A 17,507-nucleotide genomic window follows, 5' to 3' on the forward strand; every position below is an offset into this window, starting at 1 on the left:
AGTGCTTTGGTAGGCTTGTTTTTTTTTTTTTTTTGATGGTAGGCTTGTTGTTGGAGGACAGTTATTTTTCACAACGATTATGAGAGTAACAGCTCATATTTTGTTCCATTAGAACCGGTTATGGTACGATACGTCAGGTCACATGATGGATTTTTCGATCACCGCAGACAGCCTGTCGTGTTGACACGTCAGTCTGTTGTCCTATCAGGTGCTGTAGGGCCCAGTCCGTCGATGTCCAACGGCCAGGATCGGTCCATCTCGATATTCCGATGGTCCCCCGTTGACGATACATCGTGGCGTTTGGCGAACGGCCTAAATCGTACGCTCCGGGCCTGGTACACGATACAGCCGGCACGGAAACGTTTTGGTCCTGGTGCACGTTACAGCGGGCCCTCCGTGCCCGCCATTTTCCTTGGCTTTTCGGTAACTCCAGTTCCGACTTCCGAGAGGCAAAAAGGAGGGCGAAGTCGGGAAAGCGATCCCCTCTCTCTCCTCGTTTATCGTCCGGTCGAAAGGCCCTCGAGAGCTAATTGGATCTCATGGCCGCGAGCGAAATCGGCAGCGGTGGCACCGATCCCCCCTAAATGCTTCGCAAGATCTCCGCTCTATCCACCCTTCCCTCCCAATTTCTCTACCGTGATCAAGATATCTGAATTCGGATTGCCGGAGCCTCAGATCCAAATTCAAGGGACGCCACCTAGGGTTTTTTCTTCGGTTCCCTCTTCGGGATCTAGTTTTTTCTTCTTGCAGCTCGACGTGAAGGTACGTAAAACTAGAATTTCCACTCTTTGTTGTTTCGTCTAATCAATCTCATCGGCATCGCGTAAATCTAGGGTTTCTTGATTATGTTCGAGTTTGATCTTATCAATTCTTAGATTTCCAGCTGCTAATACTCTGTTTATAGTTAAAACTTTCCTTTTTTTTATAGTATCTATTTCAGCTATCATTTCCAAAAACCAAGGCCTGATGTTTATTTCCGACAAGAACAAAATTCACGGTTTATTTTCGACAAGAACAAGATCCAGGGTTCTCCTTTCTCTCTTCTTTGAATTGTTTTCAATTATTAAGTGTTCTCCTCCCTGTTTTGTAGGTTAGCAGTCACCTTTGTAAAGAATTCTTAAGTAACAGGATGTCTTGTTCCTCAAAACCCTGTCTTACGAATTCTCTAGCCATGTTCTTGCTTTAGGTTTTCACCACCCCAATACTGCAACCATGTGGAAGCAGTTCATCAGTAAACTGCCCCGTAAATCTTCAAAATACGACAATGGCTCGAATTCCCCACCGAACAATGCCGGCAACAATGCTGCTGCCTGTGGGAATCCAGTCGAACGGACTGCCAGTGGGAACGGTCTGCCTGATGGAGCTGCTTCTCTGAAACGATTGGCTTCAGCAGAGTTCCCATCAAGTGTGGTTGCTGGTATTGAGCCTCTAATTTCATTTAAAGATGTTCCAAACTTGGAGAAGCAGAATGTTTTCCTCAGCAAGTTGAACCTTTGCTGCATTATTTTTGACTTCTCCGATCCAAACAAGGACTCCATGGGGAAAGATTTGAAACGCCAGACCTTAATAGAGCTTGTCGACTATGTAAGCACCGATGCTCCTCGGTTCACTGATCAGATGATTGCTTCAAGCTGTAGAATGTTTGCCATTAATTTGTTTAGGGTTTTTCCTCCAAATCATCGAGCTAACTCGTTAGGTGGCGAGGCAGAAGAAGAACTGGTGTTTGATCCAGCATGGTCTCATTTGCAGATCGTCTATGATTTGCTGCTTAAAGTTATTACATCCTCCTCCCTCGATGCAAAGATTGGGAAGAAATATGTAGATCAATCATTCGTTCTGAGTTTGCTCAACCTTTTTGATTCTGAGGATCCAAGAGAAAGGGAATGCTTGAAAACAATCTTGCACAGGATCTATGGGAAGTTCATGGTTCACCGGCCCTTCATCCGCAAATCAGTGAGCAATATCTTCTACCGGTTTGTATTTGAAACAGAGCGGCATAATGGGATTGCTGAGTTACTGGAGGTTTTTGGGAGTGTAATTAGTGGGTTTGCTTTGCCCCTGAAGGAGGAACACAAGATCTTTTTGTGCAGGGTTCTGATTCCTCTACATAAACCAAAAAAAGTAGGTGTTTATATTCAGCAGCTGACATACTGCATTAGTCAGTTTGTAGAGAAAGAGCCAAAGTTGGCAAGTTCTGTGATCAGGGGTTTGCTGAAATACTGGCCTGTGACGAACAGTCAGAAGGAAGTGATGTTCTTGGGTGAGTTGGAAGAGGTCCTAGAAGCAACAAATATGGTGGAATTTCAGAAATGCATGGTTCCATTGTTCCGGCGGATTGGGTTTTGCCTCAATAGCTCTCATTTCCAGGTAATCCTATTCTTCTACCTATAATTGCCCCATCTGGTTAATTTCTAATATGTCAATGACCTTGTGAGGAAACATAAGGTGGATCAGTTGATTTACTGACTATTTTGTTGTTAAATCTTGCATTCTTGGCTTCTGTTTTTTATTTGTTTCTTGTTGTTCCCTCGACATTTTTACTTCTTTCTTGTGTATATAAATAATGCTTGCCTTTTCTGGTTCGTGGAAAGCAAATGCTTCTAAAATACAAGTTTCTGTCACAGAAATTTGCTCACATAGAAAACATTATTTGTGATATGAAACTTATATTTTTATTGTTTGCCTTTGCTCCAGTGTGAGTGTAGTGAGTTGCATCTTAACATACAGACGTTGGGTTCTAGATACATTATGTTACCTAAAGTAACTTCTACTGCAGCTTACAGGCATATACCTTTTTTTTTCCGTGGAGACCATGATTGTCAAACATATTGTGTTTGTCAGCATGCTTATTCCTTAGAGTAGTAAAAGCACGCAAATACATGTTGCACCCATTCAGTTTTGTTGTTGTTGAACTCTGGTAGTAGAGTTATAGTTCAACATGTAATTTTTTTACTCTATTATTTGTTTCTATTTCTCCAATGCATGTTATTGGGTAGAGGGTAGAGGGTAGAAGATTAGAAGGAAATTGAGCAGTACATACTACATATAAATGTTGGTTTAACTTCTTATACTTTGTGACGCACAACTACTTTTGTGATGTTTAAGCATGTTATTCTGGTCTTCACATGTTCAGCAATTAGGCAGGTAGAAGAAGTTCGCCTAGATTTTTCCTTTTAATAAAAATTGGAATTTGGATTCTACCGACCAGACTATGTCGGAATATGTCAATGAAGTAACTAATGATCCAAACCAAGATGAACAACTAATCTGCATCAAAAAATAATTGCCCACCGCTGCATCACCTAGCCAAAGTCTAGGATTCTTTTTTCCATATTGAATATGTGTCAGGAATTCTTGATGGTCTCCATCACACCTCCTGCACAATCTCTTGCAACAAACATGAATTTGTTGTTATATGGAGGAAAGGATATCTTTGTGTCAAAAAGTGATGAGATGCAGGTCTCTATGATACTTAAAAGAAGTTAATCTTGTTGAATAACCTTGATAATTCTTGTATCTGTTCGTGGATAGTGAATTGACTTGAAAGCCCAAATATTTAAGTCGACCATGAAGCGGTTAAAATGTTTAGTGCCCACTGACTAAAATAAGGTCCAATTGCTACAACATTCATAACTTTGGACAAAATACTCATAGTCAATCTCCCCATTACTCATATTGCCAGAGTAGTTGCATTTTTTTTTTGGCATAGCGAAGAAGACAATTGTTTGTCTCAAGGTTTCAAGAACCGGTACCAAGGCCCATATCGGTTCTTGATTGGTATGGTATGATATCGTGTACCGTTCCGAGTGTTGGTACGTTGTGGCGTATCGGTTTTGTACCGGTACGCCACAAAATGTTTTTTTTTTTTATTTTTACAGTTGAATTTGATTTCAAATAATTTTTTATTACTTTATATCCAAATTAATATTTATTTATGTTGTATAACAATTCTACTATCCAAAAAAAATAAAAGAAGTCTAAAAAACTAAAATAATGTATTAAATATATTTAAAGTACAAATTACAAAGAATAATATGCGAATCTCAAAATCTCTGCTGTTCTAATATCTCGTCGAGTGTCTGTGTTGCTCGTAGATATTCGGATTATCCGTATACTTTAGAGGAACATCAGTCCATCCCTCTAATCGAGGAGTACTGTAATCCTGAATATTTATTCCATAAAGTATTCTCTTTGGATTGTAGGACATTTCAGATCTCTCGCTCAAACTCTGACTTTGAGAGATATCCTCGGGATGATGGTATGACTGTGGAGGGGCTCATCCAAATATGCCACTAGCAAAATCCAATCTATAAGGTGCTCCAGACTGTATAGGATAATAGCCATTGAAAGCCGATGTTTTGGATACATCATATTCATATAGATCATAGCTATCTACGGGTGATAGGATCCATAATACAAGGATGATCTAGATACATTCATGAATCCTACTCTACGTGCAAAGTCATCTGCAACTGCATTATGTGCTGGACGATCTTTAGAAGACCGTCATCTATATGAAATCATCTTCTCACAGGGTTTATCAGCTCATGCATCGTGGTCCCTATCTTGTATGGCGTGTAAATTGGGACTCATCAGTGAATCGAATACTATCTTGCGGCTGCATCTTATGAGTAGTGGTCTCGTATCTTTCAGTCTCTCCCTGATCATCAGATCCATGACTACATCACTCATTACCGCTGGTCTCCGAATCTGAGTCAGCTGACTCATGCACTCTCGAAGGTGCTGCAACTGACTTTTCTTTTTTTGTCTTTTCGAGCTCCCTCGATGCCCCTCCGTGACAGACTTTGCTGTATTTGGGAGGATGGATGTCTTCTTCCTGCTTGAGATGACCGGTCTCATTTTAGTATTTTTCGCTCAAATATCTGAGAGGATGTCTCGGACATGGAGTCACGTGATGAATGACTACCCTATGATCCCTCAGGCTGTGGTTGATTAGCTGGAATCTTATGTGAAATATTTGTATTTGCCTATTGCCCTGGATCCATCTTGATCTCTCTAGCTACCACACTAACTGATCGTAGAGGGGATCCTGGCTCATCAAGTTTCGGCTCCTACTGTTGGTCTGCAAGCCATCCAATCATCGGATTCTCATCATCAATGGCATCAGCTATCATCGGATTTGTGTACTTCAACTATACTTCATTCTGGATATATTTTAGTCTCAATCTCAAATTATAGTGCACATAAACAAGATCATTGAGGTGCTTCTGTATCAGACGGTTTCTCTGTTTGTTGTAGATAAGGACGAAAGTTGATCAACTGCGCTCACACCCATTAGAGGAGATCGTCTGGAAAAGAATGCAAATGGCTACATTTTTTTCAAATTTTGTGTGGACTGTCCAAAATGAATCCATCATTCAGCTGTAAGAATATTAAACAAAATTACATATTAGATTTTATGATATTAGTAGGCATGTAATGTCAACAAAGTCCTCATTGTTGATGTATAATTTATCTGGATTCATCTTTTTTTTGCTTATGACAGTTGATGAAACTCTAAAGTTGTCTGTCCCCTCTCTAAACTATTTCATCTGTGAAAAATATATTTATTTTTTTAATAAATATATTATTAGGTTAAATACTCACATCTTAATTGACCTAATATACCTCTTGTAGACACAGATGCGATTTCAGAATCGGACATCATCTTATATATCACATACAGATAGCAGTGAGAAGCTCATTATCCATATCTATTCTGGATATACTGTATTGGAGCTTCGGATTCAAATAGTAAGCTGAAAATAAATTTCATAAATGATTAAGTAAACTTATACTAGTACAAGAAAAGAAAAATTTTCAGATGATTCTTGAATTCATGCTTACCGACTAGATGCAAATCTCTATCCATCTGATAGTCTTAGTGGCACTCAATGATGTTGATGTATTCTTGGGCATGTTTTGGATCTATCTTACTGATCTGTTTCTTTATCCTCTCCATTATGTGAAACAAAAAGCCTATCCGAGGTATCTCTCACTGTTTCGGTGCGAAGTACCTCATATAATGGCTTGATAATCTTTATTATCTTATCAGTTCGTTGTCAGAATGACCGACTGATCAAGTTCTCCACATGACTTCCTTCAGTGGCGGTCCTCACATATCTGCTCTCCTGCCACTCGATATTGACAAACATTTGACGCAAGGCGGCTTTCTTCTACAGAAGGCTATCAAGTGCTATGTAGTTTGTAGCAAACCGTATGACATCCGATCTCAAGATCTTCCTCCCAGTATATTTTCGCATCAATGACATGATCCATGTATGATGGTAGATAAATTTAGTAATAGATTGGGCTTTGTTTACTACCTGCTGTACTCTACGAAGCTTCTCAATATTCATCAACATGAGGTCAATGCAATATGCAGCACATGGTGTCCAGTAAATATGCGATCGTCACTCCATCAGTAATTCGTCGGTGGCCTTATATTATGGTCCATTATCTGTGATGACCTGCACGATATTTTGCTTTCCAACTGAATTAATCACTTCCTTCATCAGTCCAAGGATGTATGCGGCGTCGTGCATCCTATCTGAAGCATCAATTAACTTGTGAATTTTTTTTTTTTCATCACAATATGTTAAAAAATTTATGATACTCCATCTGATAGGACTGGTCCAATCATCACACATCACCATCAGTCTGTATATGGGTCATTTATTCTTGTAAGAAGAAATTCATCTTTCCAAATCTTCTTTATTACTGTCAAGAAGTTGGCCATAGATATCTCTGGATATTGGGAGATCTACATCAGGGCCGGCAGTCTGTGTGGTTCAAATGGCAGACCTATAGTAAGTATTATCCGCTGCATTTGCTGGAATATGGCTGAAGTGAAATTATGATGCAATAGCTCGTCACATATCCTTCTTCTTATCTTTCTTCAACATAGTGTCAACACTCTGCTATTTTGAATCCTTGCTGAAAAAAGTATGTGGATCCAAATCATGAATGATGGCTCTTACTGGAATGTCTTTGGAGTATCTCCTCCTGCTGCTAAAAGCCTCCAGCATCGATGAAATACTATGTCTGCCTCTACTGACTAGCTCCCTGACAAAGGTGGTCCTTCTGAACTCGGACTCTTCTCCAGCAGTCACAGAGTCAAACCCCGATTCATAGAATGATGGTCCCAATCGCTCTCTATATTTGGCCATATTCTTCAGTCGGTACTGATCATCCAAACTCGTCTGAATGACAGTTTCAATCTGTGCCTCATCATTTGGAGCAGAGATCTTCTTTGATTCTCTGAAATGATAGGAAGGTGGCTTTCTAACTCAACGGTCTACCTCTGTCTTCTTCTGCTTTGTCCTCTCCTTCGTTGCTTCAGAATTAGCGAAGTGCTTCTTTATGGGCTGTAGAACCTCTTGTGGGCATTTTCGATACATGGCCACATTTCGATAATCACCAGTCAAATGCATCTTCAACCTAGTTATCCTTCTTCTTTTGAACTCTGTGCTGCACCATTTGCATCTCCAATGATGCCGAACTGAGAACATCTCATCATGCTCCCAACCAATGTCACGTTCTGGTTTCTTCTTACTCATTTCTACAAGTTTAATAAAATACGATAGTTTAATAATTATAAAAAATTATTATAAATATTCATCATAAAAATTTATTTTTTAAACTTCATAAAATACTTCTAATTAATACGTTTCATAATTCTAATTTCTCATAATTTTTATTTATATATAAATTTTTAAATTTTTAATAATAATTTTAAATCTCATAAATTCTGAAAAATACGTTATGTGCTTCAAATAATACTTCTGAATTATCTAAAATATAGTACTACTTTTATATATTTTTTATTTGATAGAATTTTTTTATTTTTTAAATAACTAAAAATTATTTTTAAATTTAAAAAAAATTTTAAAAAATTATTTGAGGTTAGATCCAAGTAGAAACATGTCATAGATGCTACATATCTTTTTCTAAACCCATTAACATGCATTAGATGCTATTTATCTTTTTTTTTTTTCGAAATTAAGCCTAAGCTAATATGCATATCATGTATCAAAATCTTCACAATTAAATATAAAATTTATGCTGAAAGTAGTTTGAATCATCCTAAACAATATTTTGATTATATATATATATTTTGAATTTAATTTTTTTAATAATTTTTGTTACAAAAAATATATATTTTAAAAAAATAATTAACAAAAATTAATGATTTTAGTGTCATTATGTAGATCATCTAATGATATACAATATATAATGAAATCATACTAAAATCACAAATTTTGGCATGATTTTTTTTTTAATTTTCTACTTTTTACCAGTTTTTGGCCAAAAAAAAGATGAAAAATAAAATATTTAGTGACAAAATGATGGATTACCTTATTTTCAATCGAAATATGTCATCTCCTCAAAGAAGTTGTGGAATTTTTTCTGAATTTTTTGGGCTTCGTTCGCGTCTGTTGTCGGAGCCTGAGAACAAAATGCAGAGAGGTCTGAGAGTCTGAGTACTCTCAGCCTCACGCTACTCAATTATTGGTAGTCCAGCCTCACATCCCCTCTAATGCCCCACCCACTGTGCCCGCTGCCAACGTGATCGGTACGGCTCGGTTCGGTCGTGAACCGAGCCGAACTGAGCCATACCGCTCGGTTTCTAACGATTCGAGCCTGAACCTTCGGATGATTTTCCAAAATTATAGACTGAGCCGAATTGGTTCCCCGCTAGTTCGGTTCTGTATGGGGTGTACCGGCCGGTTTGGGCCGGTATGGAATACCTTGGTTTGTCTCTTTTCCTACAAAAGTCGTATTGGTTCAATTCTTTTTTCCGATTGAGCGCCTGGAGTTGATGAGCTCAGTTATTCTACAACAAGTTCCTTGGTGTCTACTGTTGTATGTTTCTTGTATTGCTGGTAACCCAAAGGGAAGAAAATATACATTAACCAAAGGAAGAAAACATACATACATATTTTAGAGGTAAAGACTAAGAAGGTTAAGGAATTGTAGGAAATTAAAATTTATTTGACTTTGTTATTACTCTGCTTGGGAAATTTGAGGCTCCTTTCCACATTGATGAGTTATTACTATGGATTGGTTGGCAGTTACAAATGTTACATGATTACTTCCAACCAAAGAATGATTTTATACTGAATTCCTAGAATATCAAGTCAGCCTATGGTTAGTGTTTTAGGCATTATGTGAGAAGTAGTTTAATCACTGGTGTGAAATTACTTTTCTTGAGGCCAATTGATATTATGTTTATGGCTGACGGTCTTCTAAATATTTTTTTTTGCAGTTCATCGGCTTTTCAAAGAACCTAGTGTAGATTGTTTGACCTATTTAGCTTTGTAGGCAAGGCAATTGAGGATGTTGACTGATTTTTGAATGATGGAGGAGGATGCAATTGCTTATCACTAAAGTTCCCACTCTGCTTAGAGCTTGATCTGTGATTTAGATGTTACAATGCTGTTGAATATATGTGATAAGCTTTATATCTGACTACTATTTTAATTGAAGATAAAAACCTTTAAATCTGAAATAACCCTAGAATTTACAAGCAGTTCTGCTTTAAACAGACCCATTTTTTTTGTTTGGCAATATGGTCAGAATAGAAGAAAGAGAGAAGTGAATCTGTGGTCCAACTACCAAAGATGGCCCTTATGTAACTAAATTGTGAATAGTTGTAGGAGTGGCAAATGAAATTCCAAAAAAAAAGGCTTCTAAAGAAGGAAGTGCATGCAAGCTGGTGTAGGTTCAAGATCGTTGGAAAGTAAGTGTGGAAGCATAGATACAAGATTTAGGCTGCTAAGAGTTGATCCCACTTAGGTAAACATCCTGGTATACTGTGTTCTAGTACCTTTTGCTTCTCCTTCTTACGGTTAGCCTACTAAATTACTTGTTTGTTCTGAGGTGGGGGCTTTTTTCTTCTCCTTCTTATGTTTAGCCTACTAGTTGTTTGTTCTGAGGTGGGGGAAGAAATTTGTTTAAAACTTCTAAAGCAAGAGTTCTTGTAGTATGTGTTATGTAGAAGTGTTTCTCAAGTATCTGAATTCATAACTTAGGAAAAGTTAGGTAACTACCTATCATCTTGTGTCTATATGAGCTGCTATTACTTGTTACAAATAAAGAGATGTTATTTTATCATTTTTACTTGTGGTGCGAGTGGGATGTAACTTGAATTCAACCTAGACCAATGCCAAATGATAACTAGACCTATGGGTGCAACTAGGGCTGTCACTCCAACGTGCAAACACAATACCCCACCCAGATCTGGCTCAATTCTGACCCAGACCTGACCTCAGACTGCTGATCAATGGGCTGGGTATGGGTCTAAAGCTAGACTCATCAAAAATTTTTGGTCAGGTTTGGGTTTGAGGTTTTTAAACCAAACCTGACTCAGTCCTAAATATGTAGTTATATGTGTGCATGTATGTCTCTCTCTCTCTACACACACACACACACACATGTATGTATGTGTGTGTGTGTGTGTATTTATATATATATGTGTATGTATGTATTTATGTATGTGCATGTATGTATGTATTTTTAATGAGGTAAAAAGAATAAAAATAATCACATGTTTGAGTGCTTGTACATGATGTTAAATTCACTCTCTTTTCAAATTTCGGTCAGTCATCGTTATATAGTTAACTATCAAGTACTTTGTTGTTTATAATTAAATTTTGGAGCATGCAATTAGATGTTTTATTGATTGACTTCTCAAAGCATGAATGCTTTTAGCTTGATTAATTGTTCAAGTTATATTATTTGCTACCAGAAAGCAAACTAGACCCGTTTCGTAGTGAGCCGAATATGATGCACGTTAAGTAGAGTATGGGTCCTTCTGTATCTGAACTTGACCCAAACACTTGATGGATCCTATGATATTTTTACTAGCTGAATGTGTACCTGACCTAATCCTCAATTGGCCGGTATGGGACAAAATTTAGACCATGATGCCCAATGGATCTGGGACTGTGTTTACTAAGACCCAAACCCGACCAGACTTCATAGCTTCCTAAGTGCAAGTTTTAAATCTAACCCTGACCATGCTCAGTTGCACTAATAAATTCTTACATATGTAAACATGCAAGTGTGCTTCAGGAGTGCTTTCGTAAAACTTAAAAGAGGCTTGGTTCTCATATAGGTATTACTTCAGGTGTGCTTTCTTAAAGATTTTACAGAAGAAGAAATGATACCAAGCCCGCTCTATTGTATTTATTTAAGTTGTATTGCCACAACTTCCAATAAGGCACAACATATCACCCAAAAGTCTCAGCCAACCATCAATCAAGCATCCAAAACTAGAAAGGGAAAATTCTAAACTTAGAAACGATTTCCCCTAATAATCAGACTTACTATGCAGTACTGTTTCGTACCTATCTGTCCTTGTTTGGGCATCATTATACGACTTTTGCTTCCAGTGGATGCTTTGCTCTCTGCTTTTTTTGTAGTCTGCACCTGGTTTCTTCGGTTGCTGTACAAGCTTGACTGTTGGTGCTATGTTTGGTTGGACTAGAATATCTTGATTACACTGCTTTTAAGTTTGAAAAAGGCAAATTCTTTGAGGTGCAGACACTAATGAGACAGTTGCAGCCAGATCAGAACATTGAGTTTGAGTTCAGACTAAGTGATCTCAAAGATACAGTTCTGAGTTACCTTAGACCAATTCTAAAAGGTTTATGTCTTTATGTAGAACTAGAGATGTGCTGAGATAATATTTGAACCAAAACTAAGACTCCCATGAGTCTTCATTAAAAAATTGGCAGTCATCTTAGTTAGCTTTTTCTTTTGATTGATATAAGAAATGGATTTTATAACTTGAATGTCAAATTTGTTCTATTGATTAGTAACTTCTTTAGTAGCTTTTGCTTTTCTAGTCTAATCCTATTAAATGTTTTATAGGTTCACATAGCAGATTTTTATCTCTAGAATTTACTTATCTTTGTATTCGATATTCTGAAATGGATAGAGATGGACCTTATGTATTTAGTCAACTGTTGATGCTAAGCTTGCGTCATTTTCACAAATCAAAGCACACACTATACGATTTCCTTTACATTGTTCTTTAATTGATGCACAATGATTTAGTCAACTATTGATGGACCTTACGTATTTAGTCAACTGTTGATGCTAAGCTTGTGTCATTTTCACAAATCAAAGCACACACTATACGATTTCCTTTACATTGTTCTTTAATTGATAACACAATGATTTTATCTGATTATTCGCCGAGTTGAACATCAATTGTTGGAATGGTACCTTGGGGGTTGTTTGGAGTCCTGTAAGTGGAGGTGCATGCAGCTTAAGTTGCAGGTGCAGGCCAGTCAGCTTTTTTGGATGTTTGCTACTTAAATTACACAGGAGGTTGCGTTGCTCGTTGGGTTGCAACTCAGGACTATTTTGTGATAGGTCAACTTGCGGGCGAAATGGCCATTGGACAAGTTCCAGCCACTTGAGTAGGTATCTTACTTATAAAAAAAAATTTCCATCTTCCCTTCTCCTCTCCTCCGCTTCGCCACCTTCTCCTCTGATGACATCCAACCACTTCGCCTCTACACTGCTATAAGGCTGCCTTTAGCCCTTACCCCACCCCACCCCTCTCCACCTTCTCTGACTTCCTCGAGGCTTGCACCATTACCTATTCTTCCATGGCACTGAGATCCACACCCAAGCCCTTGCTGCTAGTGACTTCGATGCCTCCCTTTTTGCTGGAAACGCCCTTATCTTCATGTACATCGAGTACTCCGCCTTGACGTCTTCTCGCAAGATGTTCAACAGAATGTCTGTCAAAGATTCCTCTCCTTTTTTCTAAACTTTCCTCCAAACATAAGAAGTGAGCTTTTTTGTCAGTCAATTAGTGCAGGTTCCAGTGCTACTTCAAGTACAGGGCTCCAAATAGTGCCTTAATGAGAATTCATGAACTAAACTTCAGGTCAGCTGCTATGTGGTGTTCTGACCACCTGCACCTGGATAGGTTGGCCATAAAGCCATTCCTCTGTGTTCTTGTTTGTATGTTTGGGAGGGTGAACACAAATTTGGACAGCCATTGACATACAGCCTGCTGCTCATCAGTTTTTATACTATCCTCAGTTCCTTCAAAATTAGCTAGCAAATCTTTTCTACATTTCCTTCATTGAATCTCTAGGTAATTTTGTAAACTTAAAATGTTGCACACAAACAACCAATGGCTTGAATGATGACTTGCACTGGAGTTAGCTGGCAAAACCTCCCAGCTGTTCAGTTCATGGCTAGTTGGTCATCTGTATCAATTCTAATGTGCAAGTAGTGCATCCTTTGTTCCAAAAGTGCTTATTTGTGCTGCTTTATAACTGAAACTTGAAAAAGCACTCATGAATTTCTCAGGGTTTTGGTGGTTTCCACAACTCCACCATATTTTCTCTACCAGCTCCTATCACCTGCATTATAAGTACCATGCTTTAGTGGGAACATAATCACAAGTTGAGCGTAAGAGAATAATTTGACTAGGCATAAGTATTTTAGGAATTCAACAAAAAGAAGAGAGCAAATTTATCAATGGTCAAAAAAAATTAGGATAGATAAAATCATGGAAAAGATAAAGAATGTAAATTTTTGATACATTTGTGTGCTTATTCAGACAAGAACATTTATGATAGAGGCAAGAATAGGGCAAAAGAGAGCAAGTATAACAGCACAAGTGACAACATATATCATCATTAAATTTGTAATACAACAAAAAGGCTATGTGAGGCTGTTCATATGAATCATGGTTTTACCAATTGGCATTTCTGCTTCTTGTCTTATTGAAGTCACTTCTAACAATCTAGCCATGCTAGTGGTCAGGCAGTGGTTTGTTTCATCCAACCATGCTTAATCTGTAATAAGGTAATTGTCATACAAGGTTTGCTTGCTTTCTTAGGGCCTATTTGGATATTCTTACAGGATTGGGCTGCAAATCTTGCAGGATTCATGGATTGTGCTCCCCATTTAAGCATGGCTCTATCAACCAAACTCCTCCCAGTCCAAATCCTATGGGGAGGAAAAAAAATCTCTATGGGTCTTTTTTTCTTCCTGCAGCCCAAAAGCTGGAATTTGGGGCTTGGATTTGGGTAGGTCCTTAGGAGATGCGAGCTAGATGGGCCAATAGGCTTGATTCCCACAAGATTTTCAGTCCAATCCTATAGGAATATCCAAATAGGCCCTTAATGTGGTGTTTGCTGTAGCCTGAAATACTTGAATTTGCACTTTGATTATGTTGCCAATGTAGCACCTTTCCTATAGCATCTATATATTGAGCCATTTGCACCTAAAACCCTTTTATGCTATCTCTTGTTATTCGTTCTTCTTCATAAATACATCAGTAGCTATATCCATCCAGCAGAACTGTATCTTCCTTCATACCCCTATCCAGCTGAACTTGATTCTAAAACTGTATCTTTCCCCCTGATTTTGTAGCTACTATTGTTTCTAAGAAAACTGTTCTTATGCTGAGCCATTTGCACCTAAAACCCTTTTATGCTATCTCTTGTTATTCGTTCTTCTTCATAAATACATCAGTAGCTATATCCATCCAGCGGAACTGTATCTTCCTTCATACCCCTATCCAGCTGAACTTGATTCTAAAACTGTATCTTTCCCCCTGATTTTGTAGCTACTATTGTTTCTAAGAAAACTGTTCTGAGCCTCTGAAATCTAGTTGGGTATTACAGCAGTTTTCTGAACAAGATCATGTTCCCAAAAAATCATTTACCCGCAACAATCCTTGGAAGATCCTCAAGTTTTTTAGCCTCTCCGAAGGTTGGAATTTGTTGTAACCCATTTTATACCTGGTGCCTGGCCATGCTGTTAGATGCCTTATTGCCTTAACTCTGCCATGAGTCATCATTGTTCCTGCAGCATCTTTCTCCTAGCAATTTTTCTTATATGCCATATTGTGATGTTACTATTTTAATTTGGTACTTGACAAGTCTGCGCTTCTTAATACAGCTATCCATCTGTATCCAAAGAAAGAGGTACGCATTGCCTTTTGCTTATTGCTGTTGGAAAAAAAATGTTTCAGGTTGCCGAGCGGGCCCTGTTCTTGTGGAACAATGATCACTTGATGAATCTGATTGCACAGAATCGGCAAGTAATTCTGCCCCTTATTTACCCAGCTTTAGAAAGGAATGCTCGGTGTCACTGGAACCAATCTGTTCTGAATGTAACCATGAACATAAGAAAGATGTTCTCTGAAATGGATGGGGATCTGTTTTTGGCTTGCCAAAGGAAGTTCCAAGAGGAGGAAGAGAAGCGTGTGGTACTGGAGGAGAGGCGAAGGCTTATCTGGGAGCGTCTTGAAACTGCTGCTACATTCCAACCGGTCACCAGAAACACAGCTGTCTTGGTAACACCTGTTACGGTTCCTCTCGTAGCTGCTACCCTCACATAATTGGGAGTTTTCTCCGCCTTGTTACCTCTAATTTGCTTGGTGAGAGGCGTGGAAGCCACCAACCTCACATAGTTGGGGTTCATCTCCACCTCAATACCACTATTTTGGTTGGTAAGAAATGTGGTTTGCTCCACCAGTGTGTTATGGAACGCCTTTGGATGCCTTGTTAAGCTTCCTTTATTGAATTATTGCTGTTGTTAGGCCAGGGAAGCTATGTTTTCTCAAATTATTTTTTGCGGCCATTATCTGTACCATGTGTATTATTCTGCGAGAATATATTACAGTGCCAAACTTGTTTCTTGTCCCCTCTTGAAGATGAGGTTGATTGACAGAATCCGGTACGGGATTCATGTATTGTCGGTTATTCCTGCTACTATTTTTTGTGCTTAGTTCGATCAGTTGATAGAGTGAGCTTGTCAAATGATTTCATCCAGTTTCTCCTCGTTTGTGGGCTGCAAGCTAGCAGGGACACATTCTTCTTTTTGGGAACGAAGGTGGCCAAAATCGAGTTGAGGGCAGGGATTGAACTCTAGTCATTTGCATCCAACTATTAGCAAGTTCCTCAACGCAAGTGGTTGGCACGTGCGGGGGTGCAGATTTATATATTTTATTATCGCCATAATTCAAGCCTGTAGACTACTGTAAACAAATCTCAGTTATGGATGTTATCATGTTATAAATTAATGTAATACATAAATACTAGCATGACTGTGAGTATGTCTTATTTTTTGAAATAAAAAAAGGAAAAAATGCCATGAATGTACATATTTATCATGTGGCAGAGTGAAGTCATCTAGGCGGCATTTTACCGAAGGATAGGGGTTGTATCTTTTGCGCACAAATAGGATTCACTTTCCTTCGCACACGAGTATACGGTTGGATTGCACCTTAGTTGCTTCAAGATCTAGGCAGATAGATGAATGGGAGAGTATGGAATGTTTTAAATTCTGTGCGGGGTGTGATCTAATGGTCAAATATCGTGAAACGAGATCAATCATTCTTTGGCACCAAAGATACAATCCAAACCGGCTGCTTGTTTTTGTCAATTTGCTTGCAGAGCAGGTCTATCTCAACGTCGTCAGTTTGAAATGAACGGATTGGTCGTTGCCAACTCAAATTCATGGGGTTGTCTATCAATAAGGCAATCACAAACCAAAGTTCCTGCCACTGGATGCGTTCTACAATTCCACATCACTAAAGGCGGCATTCCAAGGCGAAGGTTAAATTCTTAAAATTATGTTGAAGAGTTGATTTTAGGACAAAGTGATTTTGTCTTACATTGGTAGCACATAATGAAGCAGATAAACCAGCGTTCCTACACTCACCTAATATTTTTAAATCGGATTGGTAAAATTGGTGTCTAGATGTTCACTATGAAACCAGTCAAGAAACGACGGCGAAGCTAAAATGACCTGCCAAGCTGTATCTGGTTTTGTTTGACAACAGCAGCCCAGTGGTGGACGCACATGTCTTCTTTATTTGTTAGGTTGCTTTCAACAAGAGCTTTGTCCATGAGCGGGGTCAAGCATTTCGTGAGCAAGATTCAACACTCGGCTGAAGATGAGAAGGTGCGATCATGATTCAGCTTGAAATAGACTAATTTATATTTTAATCGGCAAGCCCGAATCTTGGGTGTGCAAGTGGTTCAACATATCTATATTTCAACTTGTTTTAGTAGAACCTATTATTTTCTTTCGGATTTAATCAGATTTAACGGGATCGGGTTTGTTGGCCAGCCTGGTCTCCAATTTTTGTATATTTTTTTCCTGTCATATTATTTTTTTGAACAGGCCAGACCACTTCTGGGGATGTCTTCTTTTGGAGGAGTAAAGATGAAGCCAAGCACGTTAATATCTCGTCAGTTTGTATCTTATCGCATCCATTTGCTGTTGTTTGCTTCTCTTTTCCAACGGCATGGGCATGCCGGTCGAATGTCCTGTATAACGTGTTATAGTTTTGATGCTCGGTAGTCAGTTTCAGCGGGCGGGTGCGGTCCATTTTGCTATTTGATCACTTTCCTTGTCTGACGTTATAAACTATTTTTATAGATAAACCGTGAGAAATGGCACACGGTCCAGATCTATTGCCAAAAATCTTCTATTCGGTGGCCAAGTGGAACGGTGGA

The 17,507-nt window shown here is 38.5% G+C and overlaps 1 protein-coding gene across 6 annotated transcripts; it reads left to right on the forward strand.

Annotated features, from left to right (window-relative positions):
- Window positions 1-420: 420 nt before the first annotated feature.
- Window positions 421-15,877, forward strand: LOC105047878 (serine/threonine protein phosphatase 2A 57 kDa regulatory subunit B' kappa isoform). Of its 6 annotated transcripts, none has more exons than XM_019851801.3 (3): window positions 429-762; window positions 929-2,367; window positions 15,014-15,877. In XM_019851801.3, the coding sequence occupies exons 2-3, from the start codon at window positions 1,213-1,215 to the stop codon at window positions 15,380-15,382; spliced, it is 1,524 nt and encodes a 507-aa protein (XP_019707360.1). In that variant the 5' UTR covers window positions 429-762; window positions 929-1,212; the 3' UTR covers window positions 15,383-15,877. The 6 variants fall into 6 exon arrangements, with proteins under 6 accessions (XP_029121247.1, XP_019707360.1, XP_019707361.1 ...); XM_019851802.3 differs by having other exon boundaries at window positions 1,170-2,367; XM_010926995.4 differs by having other exon boundaries at window positions 430-762; window positions 1,091-2,367.
- Window positions 15,878-17,507: the final 1,630 nt, after the last annotated feature.

Source organism: Elaeis guineensis, chromosome 7 (genome assembly GCF_000442705.2).
Source record: "Elaeis guineensis isolate ETL-2024a chromosome 7, EG11, whole genome shotgun sequence".
In the NCBI taxonomy this organism is placed as follows: Eukaryota; Viridiplantae; Streptophyta; class Magnoliopsida; order Arecales; family Arecaceae; genus Elaeis; species Elaeis guineensis.